The sequence below is a fragment of the Hemicordylus capensis genome, chromosome 6 (genome assembly GCF_027244095.1).
Source record: "Hemicordylus capensis ecotype Gifberg chromosome 6, rHemCap1.1.pri, whole genome shotgun sequence".
Taxonomy (NCBI): domain Eukaryota; kingdom Metazoa; phylum Chordata; class Lepidosauria; order Squamata; family Cordylidae; genus Hemicordylus; species Hemicordylus capensis.
The window spans coordinates 171,080,792-171,093,603 of NC_069662.1; the positions used below are offsets into that span (position 1 = coordinate 171,080,792).

Below are 12,812 nucleotides of genomic sequence, written 5' to 3' on the forward strand. Positions count from 1 at the left end.
GGGGAAGACACCCAAGAAGCCCCCCAGCAAGAAAAAGGACTGGCACAGGGAAGAGGAGAGAAGCAGCACTTTACAGAATTCACCAATATTCACATCCAGTACAAGTCATGTTTCTTCACCTCCATCTGCTGCCAACCCAGCCCCCCCCCCCAAGTGAGGCCCAGCTAGCTCTCAGCATGGGAGGGGGAGGGGGAGGGGGCGAGAGGTGGTCAGTTGAAGGGCTGCAGGGGGGGGTCCCCTGATCCCCCAACATGCACACGCACGCACACGCACTGCAGCTGGTCCCACGAGGATTTCCACCTGGCTGGTCCCCTCAGACTCCTGTGCAAGCGAGTCAGAAGCTGCGAAGGTGCCTCGGGGGTGGGGGGGCACACGCACGCATGCACCCTCGGCCTGCCCCACACCAGGCGGAGGCCTAGGGCGGGCAGAAGTCTGTGAAGTAGGGGTGCTGCAGTGCGTCTTCTGCCGAGATCCGGTGGACCGGGTTGCACTTCAGCAAGTTCTGGGGAGCCAAGCGGGAGGGGGGTGAGCCGGGACTCCGACCAAGGGGGCCGCCCTGGGTGGGGGGGGGCACTCACCTGGAGCAGGTCTCTGCCCGTGGTGTTGAGCTTGGGCACGACGTTGACCAGCGAGGTGGTGGCTGGGTACATGGGGTAGGGCTGCGAGAGAGGAGAGGGCGTGAGGGGGGGTCCCTCTCCGGGGCCAGGGCTCACCCTTTGGCCCCCTCCAGAAAGGAGGGCAGCTCAAGCCCCAAAGGAGAGCGGTCGGTCGCCCTCTTGCGGGGGCTGGGGGTCCCACCTTGTAATCCGGGAGTTTGGTCATCCCTGGCCACTGCTCCTCCGTCGGAGTCCCCAGCAGCGTGGAAGCGTTAAGGACCCTCCTGCCACACCCCACAATGGTCCAGTGCCCCCTGGGATCCCCCCACCCTTCTTCCGCCCTCCGCCTGTGGGTGCACGTAGGCTGCAGGCCCCGCTGACTGCCCGGCTTGGGTAAGTTCCCCCCTCCCCAGGTGGGGGAGAGACTGCTCAGGTTCCAGCAGGGAGTTCCCAGGACTCCTCTCCTGCAGACCTCTGCCATGCAGCGCCTCAGACTGGAGAAGAGATGTCTATGGGGCCTACATGGGCGGAGCCATGCTCTGTGCTTTCCTGGGATCTACTCTGAAGAGAGATGGCCCGGATCCCAAGCTAGGCGCAGCACACCACTCCTCCGAGGTAGGCTGCCACCTCCAGCCACTGACCAGGCTCAGACCCGGCGTCAACACCCGAGAACCGTCTGGCCCTGGCCCGTGTCCACACACCCGAGCTCCAGCAGGCGTGGGCTGCCCTGGCCCCCACGGCCCCCACTCCTCAGCCCGGCTGCCCGGCCTCATGCCCCCCCCCCACTGCCCCCCCCCACCAACAGGCAAGGATATCGGAAGATCCTCTTCAGCTGGTCGTCCACGTCGTTGCCTGGGAAGAGGGGCCTCCCAGCATTGGCCAGTTCTGGGGGGGGAGGGGGGGACACTGGTCAGCAGCACTCAGAGACCCTGTGCGTCACCTCCCTCCCACTTGGGGGCAGCCCCCAGCGCCCCCCTACCTGCAAAGATGCAGCCGGCTGACCACATGTCGATGGAGGTGGAGTAGAGCTTGGCCCCAAACAGCACGTCCGGAGGGCGGTACCAAAGCGTCACCACCTGTGCGGGGGGGGGGGCAGGCACTGAACCTGGACCAAGAGTCCTCCCAGGGAGCCCCCCCCCCGCCTGCTGGAGGGCCGGTCTGTGTCCCCCCCCCCCCGGAGAGCCCAGCAGGCTCTGCCTCCTGTCAGCCCCCGGCACCCCCACAGTGGCGGCTTTCCTTTTCCAAAGGGGGGGGCGGTCCTAGCCCTCATGATGCCAGGAGGCGGGAAATCCAGAGCACCCACTCTGTGCTGGAGGTTGGCAGACTGGGAGCTGGGGGGTGGGGGGGCTCATGGCAGCCAGGGAGTGACGGGCGTGGCACAGCCTTGCCTCTTCTGCCGCATCAAGGGTGGTAAGGGGGGGGGAGTCGACTCTACTGCCTGGTTGAGTCCCTCAGCCTGCCACATGGTAGCCACCTTGAGGACCCCAAAGCCAAGTGCAGAAAGGGGGGGGGGGGGGTTCCAGCAGCAGCGTGTGCCTGCTGCTTCCCGGGGGCTGCCCGACTCTTGGCCATGAGGGGGGCATCTCTTCCTGCTTCCTCCTCCTCCTCCTCCTCCTCCTCGTCTCCCCCCACCCCCAGCAGCAGCATTCGAGGCAGGAAGGGCCGAGGCCGGCCCGGCCGCCACTGAGCAAGCTGCCCGCCTAAGCGTCAGTTCCCCTGGACTCCGAGGTGCCGAATTGGGAACAAGGGCGCCTTCTCTGCCCCCAAAGGTGAGGGCAACCCCCACAGACTGCCAGGGGGCCCAGTCAGATGAGAAGGCAGAGGGGAGGTCAGCCCACTGCACTGAGGAGACGGAGGAGGAGGAGGAGGAGGAGGAGGAGGCGCAGCGTGCCAGGATTCCTGGGGACCCCCCACCGGGCTCCTGCCCCCACAGCGAGCTCAGCTCTGCCCCCCGCTCTGCAGGGCTCTGCCGGCAGGGGCCGCCTCCTTGGGGGAGCAGGCGGCACAACCGGCCGTCGGCAGCTGGCCAGCCTGGGCTCGTGAGGGCTGTGGGGACTCAGCCCCCTCCAAGGCCACCCAAAGCTACTGCCCCAAACCGGCTGCACTCCCTGAAGCCCCCGGCCAGAGACCAGAGGCTGGAAACAGAGAAGACATTCCAGGGTCACAGGAAGCCCCCTGGGCCCCCCCTGCCACCGCCCAATTCTTGCAGCCTGAACCACACCTGCTAATTCAGGCACAAGCAGGAGGGGCGGCCAGGGTGCTGGGGCCCTTCCCCAGGGACTCGCCCGCAGGCCCAGAGCTGCCCCCCCCGTGCTCCTGGCCCCAGCAGCTCTGCCAGCCTCTGCCCCCCCCCCCGCCTGCCACATTGCCCCTCACCTCTGCAGAATAGCAGCGCACGGGGATCCCAAAGGCCCGGGCCAGCCCAAAGTCGGCCAACTTCAGCTCCCCGTTCTGTAGGCAAAAGCAGCAGCAGCAGCAGGTAGCCAAGAGGCGGGGGAGCAGCGGGCAGAGACCCCCCCCCACTGCTCACTCCAGACCCCTTAAACGGCCCCGGGGGCCATGCAGCTCTTGGGGTGCCCGTCCTCGGACTCCCCTCCATTGCCAGGACGGCCTGCGGGGTCCGGCTCTCCGCTTCCGTTCTGCAACCCGCGACCCACCGCAAGAGAGCCCGGCCTCTTGCCTGAGGGCCGCCAAGCCTGCCCAGGGACCTCCAGCCAGGGCCCCTGTGGGAAGGACCCCCCCACCCCCCCGTCCACGGGAGGAGCCAGGGACCTGCAGCCGGCTGGCGAGGGAGACCGCCTCTCCCCAGGACCCCCGCCAGGGCGCCTTCCCTGCAAAGCTCCCGTGGCCGTTCTGTGCTGGACCGAGGGCCCTCAAGCCGGGGGGGGGGGGCGGGGGGCAGCCAGGCCCGGCCTTAGGGCAGCGTGACCGGGATGGTAGCCCCGGGCCCCACGTTTGGAGGGGCCCCACTGTGCCAGCGGGTGGCGGGCAGCCTCACAGACTGCCCGCGCTCTCGGCTCCTGCTGGTGGCCGCTGCGCCTGCCCGCCGCCACCCTGTGTGCTTGCCTGGGGGGAGGGGGGAAGCAAGCCCCGCCCCCCGCCCCTGAGATGCTGGCCCTGAAAGGGGGCCGCACGCTCAGCCTCGGAGCCAATACCGGCAATACCGGCAGCAGCGCTGAGTTCACAGCAAGGTGGCCGCCGGGCGCAGCTCTCCCTCCTTCCCTTCAGAGCGAGCCCACCCCCCCCCCGGCTGCGTCCAGGGGAGGGTGCTGGGGGCACCCCAGGGGGCAGCTGGGGTTGCTCCTCTCTTCCCCATGCTGCTGCCTGCAGGCCGACCATTCGACCTGCACAGCTCTACCTGAGGAATGCCAGCCTGTAGGGAGCACAGCCCTCGGGCAGGAGAGGAGTGAGCTGAGCAGCCTCCCCCCCCCCCGGGAGAGCCTCTCCTGCTCCTGAGGCGCCCCCCCCGCACTCACCCGGTTGATCAGCAGGTTCTGGGGCTTGAGATCCCGGTGCAGGACGTTCCGGCTGTGGCAGAAGCCCAGGCCCTTCAGCAGCTGATACATGAAGGACTGGGGGGGGGGGGGGAGAGGAGGCGTCAGGCTGCATCAAAGGGGGGGGAGCAGCAGCCAGGCCCAGCCGTGCCCCCCCCGTGCCTGCGCCCAGGTGCCCCCGGCCGGGAGCCTCCTCCCCCGTCACACCTTCACGATCTCGGGGTCCAGATCCCCATTGCAGCTGTCAAAGTATTTCTTCAGGTCCTGGCAGGGAGCAGGGCAGAGAGTCAGCGGCTGGGCCTGAGCAGCAGCCCCCAGCCCCTCTGGGGAGGCTGGGCCCGGAGCCTGCTCTGGCGGGGGGGGCGATGCCCCTCCTCTCGCTCCCCAGCCGCCATGGGATGCCCTTCGCCTCCCAGCTAGGCGGCTTCCCTCTGAGGTGCCACTGCAGCCCCCCACCCCCACCCATCCTCTCCCCCCACCCCCTCCAGCCACCTTACCTGGTCACAAAACTCAAAGACCAGAGTGAGCTTCTTGTCACTGTGCAGGACGTCGTGCAACCTGGTGGGCAGAGCAGGCATCCCAGTGGCAGCCTCCGGTCCGCTGGCCCCTGCCAGCCGCGCCCCCCCCCCCCCGCCAGCCAAGAGGGGATCACACACACTCCGTGGGGCCAGCCTCCTGGGAACATGCCGCAGGGAGGGGGCAGGCAGAGCTGGAGAGGAAAGAGTGGGCCCCTCCCGCTGCTCCCAAAGGGGCCACCCTCCCGCAGTGAGTGCCAGGCAGGCAGCCTCTCTCAAGGGCGCTCGGAGCAGCTCCCAAAGCAGCTGCACACACCCACCACGCCCCAGACAGCAGCACAGCCAGAAGAGCAACCCGAGCAAGTGCAGACAGAAAGCTCTGCTCAACCCTGGCCAGACGGTGGCCTCCTCACCGCAAGGGGCAGAGCCTCCAGGAGCCAGTGCAGTCACCGCGCCTGCCTCTCCTGCGCTAGGCAAGGCAAATGGAGCAGAGCCATTTCCCGACGGGAGCTGGCCTAGCGAGAGTGGGCTGTGGGTCCCTCCCAGATCTTGAGGGTTAGAACTAGCACCCCGAGTTGGGACCAGATGCACCCACACTGCGCCTTCGGGAACCTGCCAAAGGGTTGTGTAACAGCCACAATTTGTACCGGCAGGAACTTCCAAGTCGCCCCCAAGGGCAGCCCTACCTAAAGCACCTTGCAGTAGTCAAACCTGGGAGGAAGAAGCAGGCAGAGGCAAGGCCAGCTCGGTCAGGATGGGGAGAAGATTCGCAAGCCCTTCCCGCTGCCTCTCCCACAGGATCTGGCTCGGAAGCCTCCGCCAGCGCCTCCCCGGAGGACCAACCCTGGCTCCCCACCGGCCACCCGGAAGCCCCTCCCTCTCCTCCAGGCCCTGAGCGGCTCCACCGGGGCCCAGCTGAGCTCTGGGCTCTTCCTCCTCATCCAGCTGAGCAGCAGCCACCCCGCCAGGCCAGAGCCGAAGGCCTTGCCTCCTCCCGGCAGCCACAGCCAGATCAGGAGCCGGGGGGGGGGCCCTCTGGGTACCCTCTTGCCCTCTGGTTCCAAAGGGGGGCCACTCCCAGGCCAACAAGGGGCAGCAGTGCCCGCCCAGAGGACGGCTCTTGCAAAATGCTCCAGCAGAGCACGCAAGGCAGCCGGGAAGAAGGGGCTCTCCTCTCTCCGATATTTCGGGTCCCTGACCTGGATGCCCCCCTGCAGGCTGGTGAGAGCTCCCCTCCCCAAAGCAGGCCGTGAGCACCCAGAGCAGCCTTGAGGGGAGGGGAGGGGGCCTGGGGCTCAGCCCTGGAAGGCAGCCTGTGCCCACTTCTCAGACCAGGGGGGGCAGCCTGGGGGCATCTCCCCGATGAATAACCGGCACACTGTGGCAGGGGCCCCCATCCACAGAAGCTTCTGCCAATTGGTCCGGAAGGTGCCAGGAGACCACCTGGGCTTTGCTGCCACCCCCAAGTAATGCAGCTGTGCCCACACTGGGCAGACGGACTGCCAGAGAGATCCACTCCCTCGCCACGCCCGGGTCCCAGAGCGGCCCAGACGCCCCCACCCCCCCCCCACCCCCCTGCAGCTCACCTCACAATGTTCTTGTGCTTCAGCTCCTTCAGGAGGCAGATTTCCCGCAGGGCTGAGCTGGGAACGCCCTGGGAGGGAGGGAGAGAGCAAGTGTGCCTGTGTGGACACCCCCTTCCCCACCCCTCCCCTCCCCACAAGGCCTCAGGGCAGGCCTCCCTGGCCAGTTTCTAAGAGGAGCTCACACACTGAAGCCAGGCGAGCTCAGGGGCGGCGGGGGGGCAGGGGGGGGCCAGGAAGGCCTTCTCAAGACCTGCACACAGCAGGAGCAGCAGAGAGGAGGTTTGGGGTCCTCCTGGGGGCCCTCCCTGGGGTCCCTCCTGCTCCTGGCAAGCAGCAGCCAGCCGGGCTTCCGAACCCCAGGGGCACCAGGGCACGGGCAAAAATCCACTCTGCACATGCTCAGCACCACTCTCCTCCAGGATTCCTCCGCCAGCCCTAGGACCGAGCCTTGGTTGTGAAGGAGGGGGGCTCCTCCAGCCAGGGGCTCGGTCGGGTGCTCTGCTGCGAGTTAGGGGTGTCTTTTCTCCGCTCGCAGCCGCGCCCCCCCCCCCGAGAGGGCGCCTGTCCGAGGGAGGCAGAGGGGGCGGGAGCTCCAGGCGAGGCGCCCCCTGGCCCCGCACGCCACTTCCCAGGCAGGGGCAGCTAGGGGAGGGGGCCCCTGTTCACCCCTCTCTCGGGTGGCCGCCCATCCGAGTGAAGGGGGGAGGGAGGGGCGGCAGGGGCTGGGCTGGGGGGCCGAGCTCTTCGAACCCATCCGCTCCATTGTAGCGACACTCCTCTTCCCGGGGAGGGGGGGGCGCCGCACCTCGTCATCGTCGTCCAGCCGCACCCGCTTCAGCGCCACAATCTCGTGCGTCTCCCGGTTCTTGGCCTTGAAGACCGTCCCGTAGGTCCCTGGGGGGGGGGGCGGAGGAGAGGGTGAGCGCGGCGGGAAGGGGCGGGGTCGCTCCAGCCAGCCCACCCCCTTCTCCTGCCCAGGCTGCCTCCCCGGGGCGCGCCCCATAAGCCGAGGCTGCGCACCCCCGGGGGGCACCCCAGCCCCTCCCTGCACATGCATGCATGCAGGCCCGCCCTCCCGCCCTCCCTGTCGCTCCCCTCCTGCCCACCTTCGCCGATCTTCTCCAGCTTCTCGTATTTCTGCATCGCTGCTCCGGCCGCCGCCGCCGCCGCCGCCCCGCAAACACCTCCGGGACTCCAGCCGCAGCCGGCGGTCCCTCCTTCCCGGCTGGGACTACAACTCCCAGCGTCCCTCGGGCTGGTCCGGCTCCGTCCCAAGTCCCTTCCTTCGCGCCAGACTACAGTTCCCGACAGGCACCGCACGGATTGCAGCTCTGGCGGGAGTCGGGACTCCGTCCGGGGTGGGGAGCCGAGCCTCCCTCTGGGCCTAGACAAAGGAGTCGGGCGACTAGTCGGACCTCTCCCCGGCGGCGGCGGCGGCTGCGGCCGAGTCGGGGCTCTTCGATTGCATTCCTGCTCCCCGGGCAGACTCAGCCCAGGACTGGAGCAGGCCGACGAGCAGCAGAATGTGCCCTAGAGCATGTGCAGACGGCCAGAGGGGAACGCACCCATTAGCGCTCTGGAGTGATCCGGAAGCTACGGGGGCCTCCCCTTGTGGCCGCTTCTTACCACAGCCCTACTAGGTAGGCCTGCTGGACTGGTCCCCCTTGCCAAGGAGAGGCCGCGGGAGCAGCTTGTTGCCGGGAGCGCCCCCTTCGACCCTGCCAGCCAGCGGGAGGTGGCGGCGGGTAATGATCTTGTCCGGCCAGCCGCCGCCCTTTCCGTGGGGCTGGCTGAGTCTCATGCCAAGAAGGAAGGAAGCAGCCTGGCGGGCAGCCGGGGTCGGCCCGGGAAGAGACGGGGCTCCCTCGACACGCCGCCGGCCGCTGCCCAGCCAGCACCGGCGGCTCCAGTGGGCTCCTCTGCCGCCGCCGCCGCCGCCTCCCGCGTGCCCCGCGCTCAGCCCTGCAAGTCGGGGCTTCGGTTTCGCCCAGATCCTGCTCGACCTCTGCGGCCTTACGCGCTCCGCACAGAGCCGGGTCTCCTAACCCTCCTGCACTTCCAGATCCTCCTCCAGGGTGACCCAGGGACGCCCTTAGATAGGCTGATAGACGACACGGGGAGACCATTCGAGCAGGGAGAGGAGGACCCGGGAGGAGAGTGACTATCCGGAGCTCCAACTGGGGGAGTGGGCGGCAAAGTGGCAAATGCGCTTCAATGTTGGCAAGTGTCAAGTGATGCACACTGGGACGAAAAACCCCAACTTCAAGTCTACGCTGATGGGATCCGAGCTGTCGGTGACTGACCAGGAGAGGGACCTTGTGGTCGTGGTGGACAGCCCGTTGAAAGGGTCGACTCAGTGTGCGGCAGCTGTGGAAAAGGCCAATTCCATGCTGGGGATCATTAGGAAGGGGGTTGAAAATAAAACGGCTAATATTATCATGCCCTTATACAAAACAATGGGACAGCCACACTTGGAGTACTGCGTACAGTTCTGGTCACCACATCTAAAAAAGGACATTGTAGAACTGGAAAAGGTGCAGAAGAGGGCAACCCAGATGATCAGGGGCCTACAACACCTGGGGCTATTTTGTTTATTTGTTTATTTTACATTTTATATCCCGCTCTTCCTCCAAGGAGACCAGAGTGGTGTACTACATACTTCGATTTCTCCTCAGAACAACCCTGTGAAGTAGGTTTAGGGCGAGAGAGAAGTGACGGGCCCAGAGTCACCCAGCAACTCTCATGGCTGAATGGGGATTTGAACTCGGGTCTCCCAGGTCCTAGTCCAGCACTCTAACCCCTACACCACGCTGGCTCTCTGGTTGTAAAGGGGGAAAAAGACTGTGGGGAGACATGAGAGAGGTCTATAAAATCATGCATGGTGTGGAGAAAGTGGAGAGAGAGAAACTTTTCTCCCTCTGACATCACACCAGAAGCAGAGGTCATCCCATGAAATTGATTGCCAGGAAATCTAGGACCAACAAACGGAATTGTTTTTTCACACAACGCGTAATCCACTTGTGGAATTCTCTGCCACAAGATGTGGTGACAACCAACAACCTGGATGGCTTTAAGAGGGGTTTGGATAGAGGTCTATCAATGGCTACCAGTTCCAGATGCCTCCGAGTTCCAGTTGCAGGGGAGTTACAGCAGGAGGGAGGGCATGCCCTCAACTCCTGCCTGTGGCTTCCAGCGGCATTTGGTGGGCCACTGTGCGAAACAGGATGCTGGACTAGATGGGCTTCCTTGGGCCTGATCCAGCAGGCCTGTTCTTGTGTTCTTCAAATGTTTGTTAGCTAATATAGGTGGATGATGGTCTAAGTTCTTATCATCATCATCTTCTTTATTCTTGCCCCGCAGGAAGGAAGCCACCAACATCCAGGACAGATTTTTTTTTTTAATGCTCTGGCCCTTTTTCTCTGCATGGTTGGAACAGGAGGAGCAGGGGCGTAACTATAATAGGGCAAGGGGAGACAGTTGTCTGGGGGCCCACTGCCTTGGGGGGCCCCAGAGGCAAGTCACATGACTGACTCCCCCAGCCACGCACCCGCCCGGGCTTCCTTCAGTTGTATCCATCCTCCGAAACTGATGTGAGTGTTAAGACCTGGAGCTACCAGAACAGCAGGTCTTTCTAGTACCATTAAATGACTGGCATCGTCCAGAATTTACAAAACCTTAAAAAAAATAATTTAGGATGATGTTCTATTGTGGCACATAGGATATGGAGAGAGAGAGAGAGAGAAATTTACTATGCTTTTTGTTACCACTGTTCTGCCTCATTTAAGATTTCTTTACTTCAGTGTGGGGGGGGCATTTTAAAATCTTGTTTCTGGGCCCACTCCAACCGTGCTACGCCCCTGAGGAGCAGCAGTGGCTGCTGCTGCTCTCAGGCGCCCCTTTTCAGCAGTGAAGGTAGCCCTACAATTCCAGAAAAATAAAGGGCTGCCACATGGATCTAATTTCCCAGAGACCACCTGGGCCTTCCCATGCTCCTCAGCGCAGTGTCTTTACTCACAGGGGTTCACATAAGGGGCCAGTACAAGCGATCCTCCTTTATCAGCTGACTTGGCCACACACACCCTGAGCACTCACCCCCCCTCCTGGCACAGGGGGGCCTTTCCCTCATTGCATGGGGTGTGGGGGGGGTGTTTTCCAAACAGCTCCTCTATGTGTGCTACAAAATCCTGCTTTAAACTGGTATTTGTAGCACGGGTAGAGAGGCAGTTTGGATCTCTCCCCACAGGTGACTGAGGAAGGCTGCCCCGAAGGAAAGGGAAGGGCTGCACACCCCTGGCACACACACTTGGATGTGGTGTGATATGATAGGGCTCAGTGCACATACAGGCATCTGTGCGCATGTCCAGCACAAGGTCATGTCCAAACCAGGTTGATGGAGGAGAAGTCTGCCAGGGGCTACTAGTCGGAGGGCTGTGGGCCACCACCTCCAGCCTCCAAGGCAGGATGCCTCTGAGGACCAGTGGCAGGGGAGTCACAGCAGCAGAGGGGGCCGGCCCCTTTCAGCTCCAGCCTGTGGGCTCCCCAGAGGCGTCTGGTGGGCCACTGTGCGAAAGAGGATGCCGGGCCAGCTGGGCCTCCTTGCGGGCCTGATCCAGCAGGGCTCTTCTTACGAGGCTATCCCTGCGCCGGCACCCCTCTCCATCTGTCCACTGGCCTCCGAAGGTGCGGGCTGGCTCTTCTACGTGGGTGGCTGCTGCGGGCATGCCAGACCCAGGGCGTAAGCCGAGGCACGCTGCCCTGCCTCCCCCGCGAGGAAGATGAGCCACTGGCGAAGTGTGCCGGGAAGGAACCCCGGAGACCCGACCCACCAGGGCAGCAGCTTGTGCAACGCTGCGCCGCCTTCCCTGCGCCGAAGGATGGGGCGGGGGGGAGCCGGCCCCTGCTGCCGGCGGAAGCGAAGTCCCGCTGCTGCCTCCTGCGCGGCCGCCCGCCGGTGCCTGGAGTGGGGACCTGACGACGGGAGCGGGACTTCTTCCTTCGGCAGCCGCTGCTGCGAGGGAGGCGCGAGCATCCTTCGCGGGAGCAGCCCGTCGGCCCGCCCAGAGGGAGGAGCCCGCCCGTCGCCCAACCCCGGGCGCTTGCACGGGTGGGGGCAGTACTGCCGTGCACGTGGCGGGATCGGGAGCGCGCCGTCACGTACGCATGCGCTCCTGGAGCTGCAAGTTGTTTCCTCGGAGCCGGAGGGTCCCGGGCACGCCTCTGCTGGCGGGTGAGCGCGTGCACGAGGTGCGTTAGTAGCTGGGGAGGGGGCGCGCGCGAGCGAGCGAGCGCCGGCGAGTGCGTGACTCCGCGGGGAAGGGGCTCCATTCGGCCAGCCCGTCATCCCGCGTGGGGGTCGCCCTCTGTGCCAGCCGCCCCGGTGGATTGCGAGATGCCGCCGCCGCCGCTGGGCCAAGCGGGGTGGGGGCAGCCCGGGCAGGGGGCGCGGCGCCGCCGCCTGGTGTGCAGCGCCGGCCAGCCGTGCGTACGGCTCTCGGCTGCCCGAAGCTCGAGCCTGGGTCGCCCGCCGGCCTCTGCCCGGGACGCCCTTCTTCGGGCGTCGCCGGAGCGTGGAGGCGCTCCTCTGGCGGGCCGAGGAGGATCGCTGGCCCCGCTGCGGCGCTGCTTCTGCCCGGAGGGGGCCCAGCCCGAGCCCTCTGCCCGTCAGCTGCCGAGTGCGACCTGATGCCGGCCGGGGCTGGGTGCCAGGACGGGAGGCCGGCTGAGCCCCGGGGGGGGGGGCGCCGGGTTGCCGGAAGGGAAGGGGCGCGTCGCGAGTGACTGTGCCTCCAGCACTTGACATGGAGGGGAACTGAGGCACGGCCCCGTTAGACGCTTCTGTGCCGCACACAAGCTGCTGCTTCAAGCTTAGAAGCCAGCTTCCAGGCGGCACAGCACCCTTCTTCAGTGCTCCAGGCCGGTCGTCGTCGTCACCCGCTTCCCAGAAGATGCCGTGCGGCTTGCTGGGGAGCCCACCTCTCTGTGCTTGCTGGAGACCCCGCACTCTTTCCTCTGCCCCAGACTGGCCCGTGTGTGGGGGACACAGCGGCCTCTTCTGCTTGCTCTTCTGAGCTGTAGCCCCCCGGCCGGGGAGAGGAGTGACCCATGGGCGAGTGGCTGCAACAGCAGCAGCAGGGTCTCTCCCTGAGGCGCAGTCCCTGCACCGCCAAGTCAGTTTCCTGCCCCACCGCCAGATGGGTTGGGGGGACCCGAGTGCCTCTGAGCATGTCCAGGGTGGCCATCCCTCGCTGCTGCTGGCGGGGCCTCCTACCTGGCCCCACGTCTGACTTCTGGGCAGGTGTTGACCCTGGCGGAGTGGGGGCACTTTTGGCGCTGGGCTTGCCCCTCTCGCCAGTCATCTATGCTGGGGCTGTGCACACACCCCCGCGCGCGCCCTCTCGGTTTGTCCTGCCTGAGAACGGGCGAGGAGGCGGCTCTGGCAAGAACTCCAGAGGGAAGGAGCGGCGCGGGGTGGGGTGGGGGCGAGCTCCTTCCAGCAGCGTCGCTTCCTGGGGCTCCTTTCCGAGCAGTTCGTGGTTTCCTTCCCTGCGCCGAGAGCTCCCTGCCCGGTCTGGTCTCGTCACCACGCGGGAAGTCCCCAGGGCCTTGATGAGCAGGTCCGCT

General features: G+C 65.7%; 2 protein-coding genes across 4 annotated transcripts in view; one reads left to right on the forward strand and one right to left on the reverse strand.

The window, feature by feature from the left end:
- Window positions 1-52: 52 nt before the first annotated feature.
- Window positions 53-8,252, reverse strand: CDK5 (cyclin dependent kinase 5). 2 transcript variants are annotated; one of them, XM_053260399.1, is made up of 12 exons: window positions 7,298-8,247; window positions 6,997-7,085; window positions 6,192-6,259; window positions 4,588-4,648; window positions 4,298-4,354; window positions 4,073-4,168; window positions 2,973-3,047; window positions 1,576-1,672; window positions 1,412-1,481; window positions 799-859; window positions 579-659; window positions 53-502 (listed from the first exon to the last, which is right to left on the reverse strand). In XM_053260399.1, exons 1-12 carry the CDS (start codon window positions 7,332-7,334, stop codon window positions 416-418), a joined length of 879 nt encoding a protein of 292 aa, XP_053116374.1. In that variant the 5' UTR covers window positions 7,335-8,247; the 3' UTR covers window positions 53-415. The 2 variants fall into 2 exon arrangements, with proteins under 2 accessions (XP_053116374.1, XP_053116376.1); XM_053260401.1 differs by lacking the exon at window positions 4,298-4,354 and having other exon boundaries at window positions 7,298-8,252.
- Window positions 8,253-11,335: 3,083 nt separating this feature from the next.
- Window positions 11,336-12,812, forward strand: part of SLC4A2 (solute carrier family 4 member 2) — a 45,887-nt gene continuing 44,410 nt past the window's right edge. The window contains exon 1 of one of the 2 annotated variants that reach the window (XM_053260358.1): window positions 11,336-11,418. The gene's annotated coding sequence lies outside the window, so the exon portion shown is untranslated. Of the gene's footprint in view, window positions 11,436-12,812 lie in introns of both variants that reach the window. The other variant, XM_053260357.1, reaches the window with a different exon arrangement.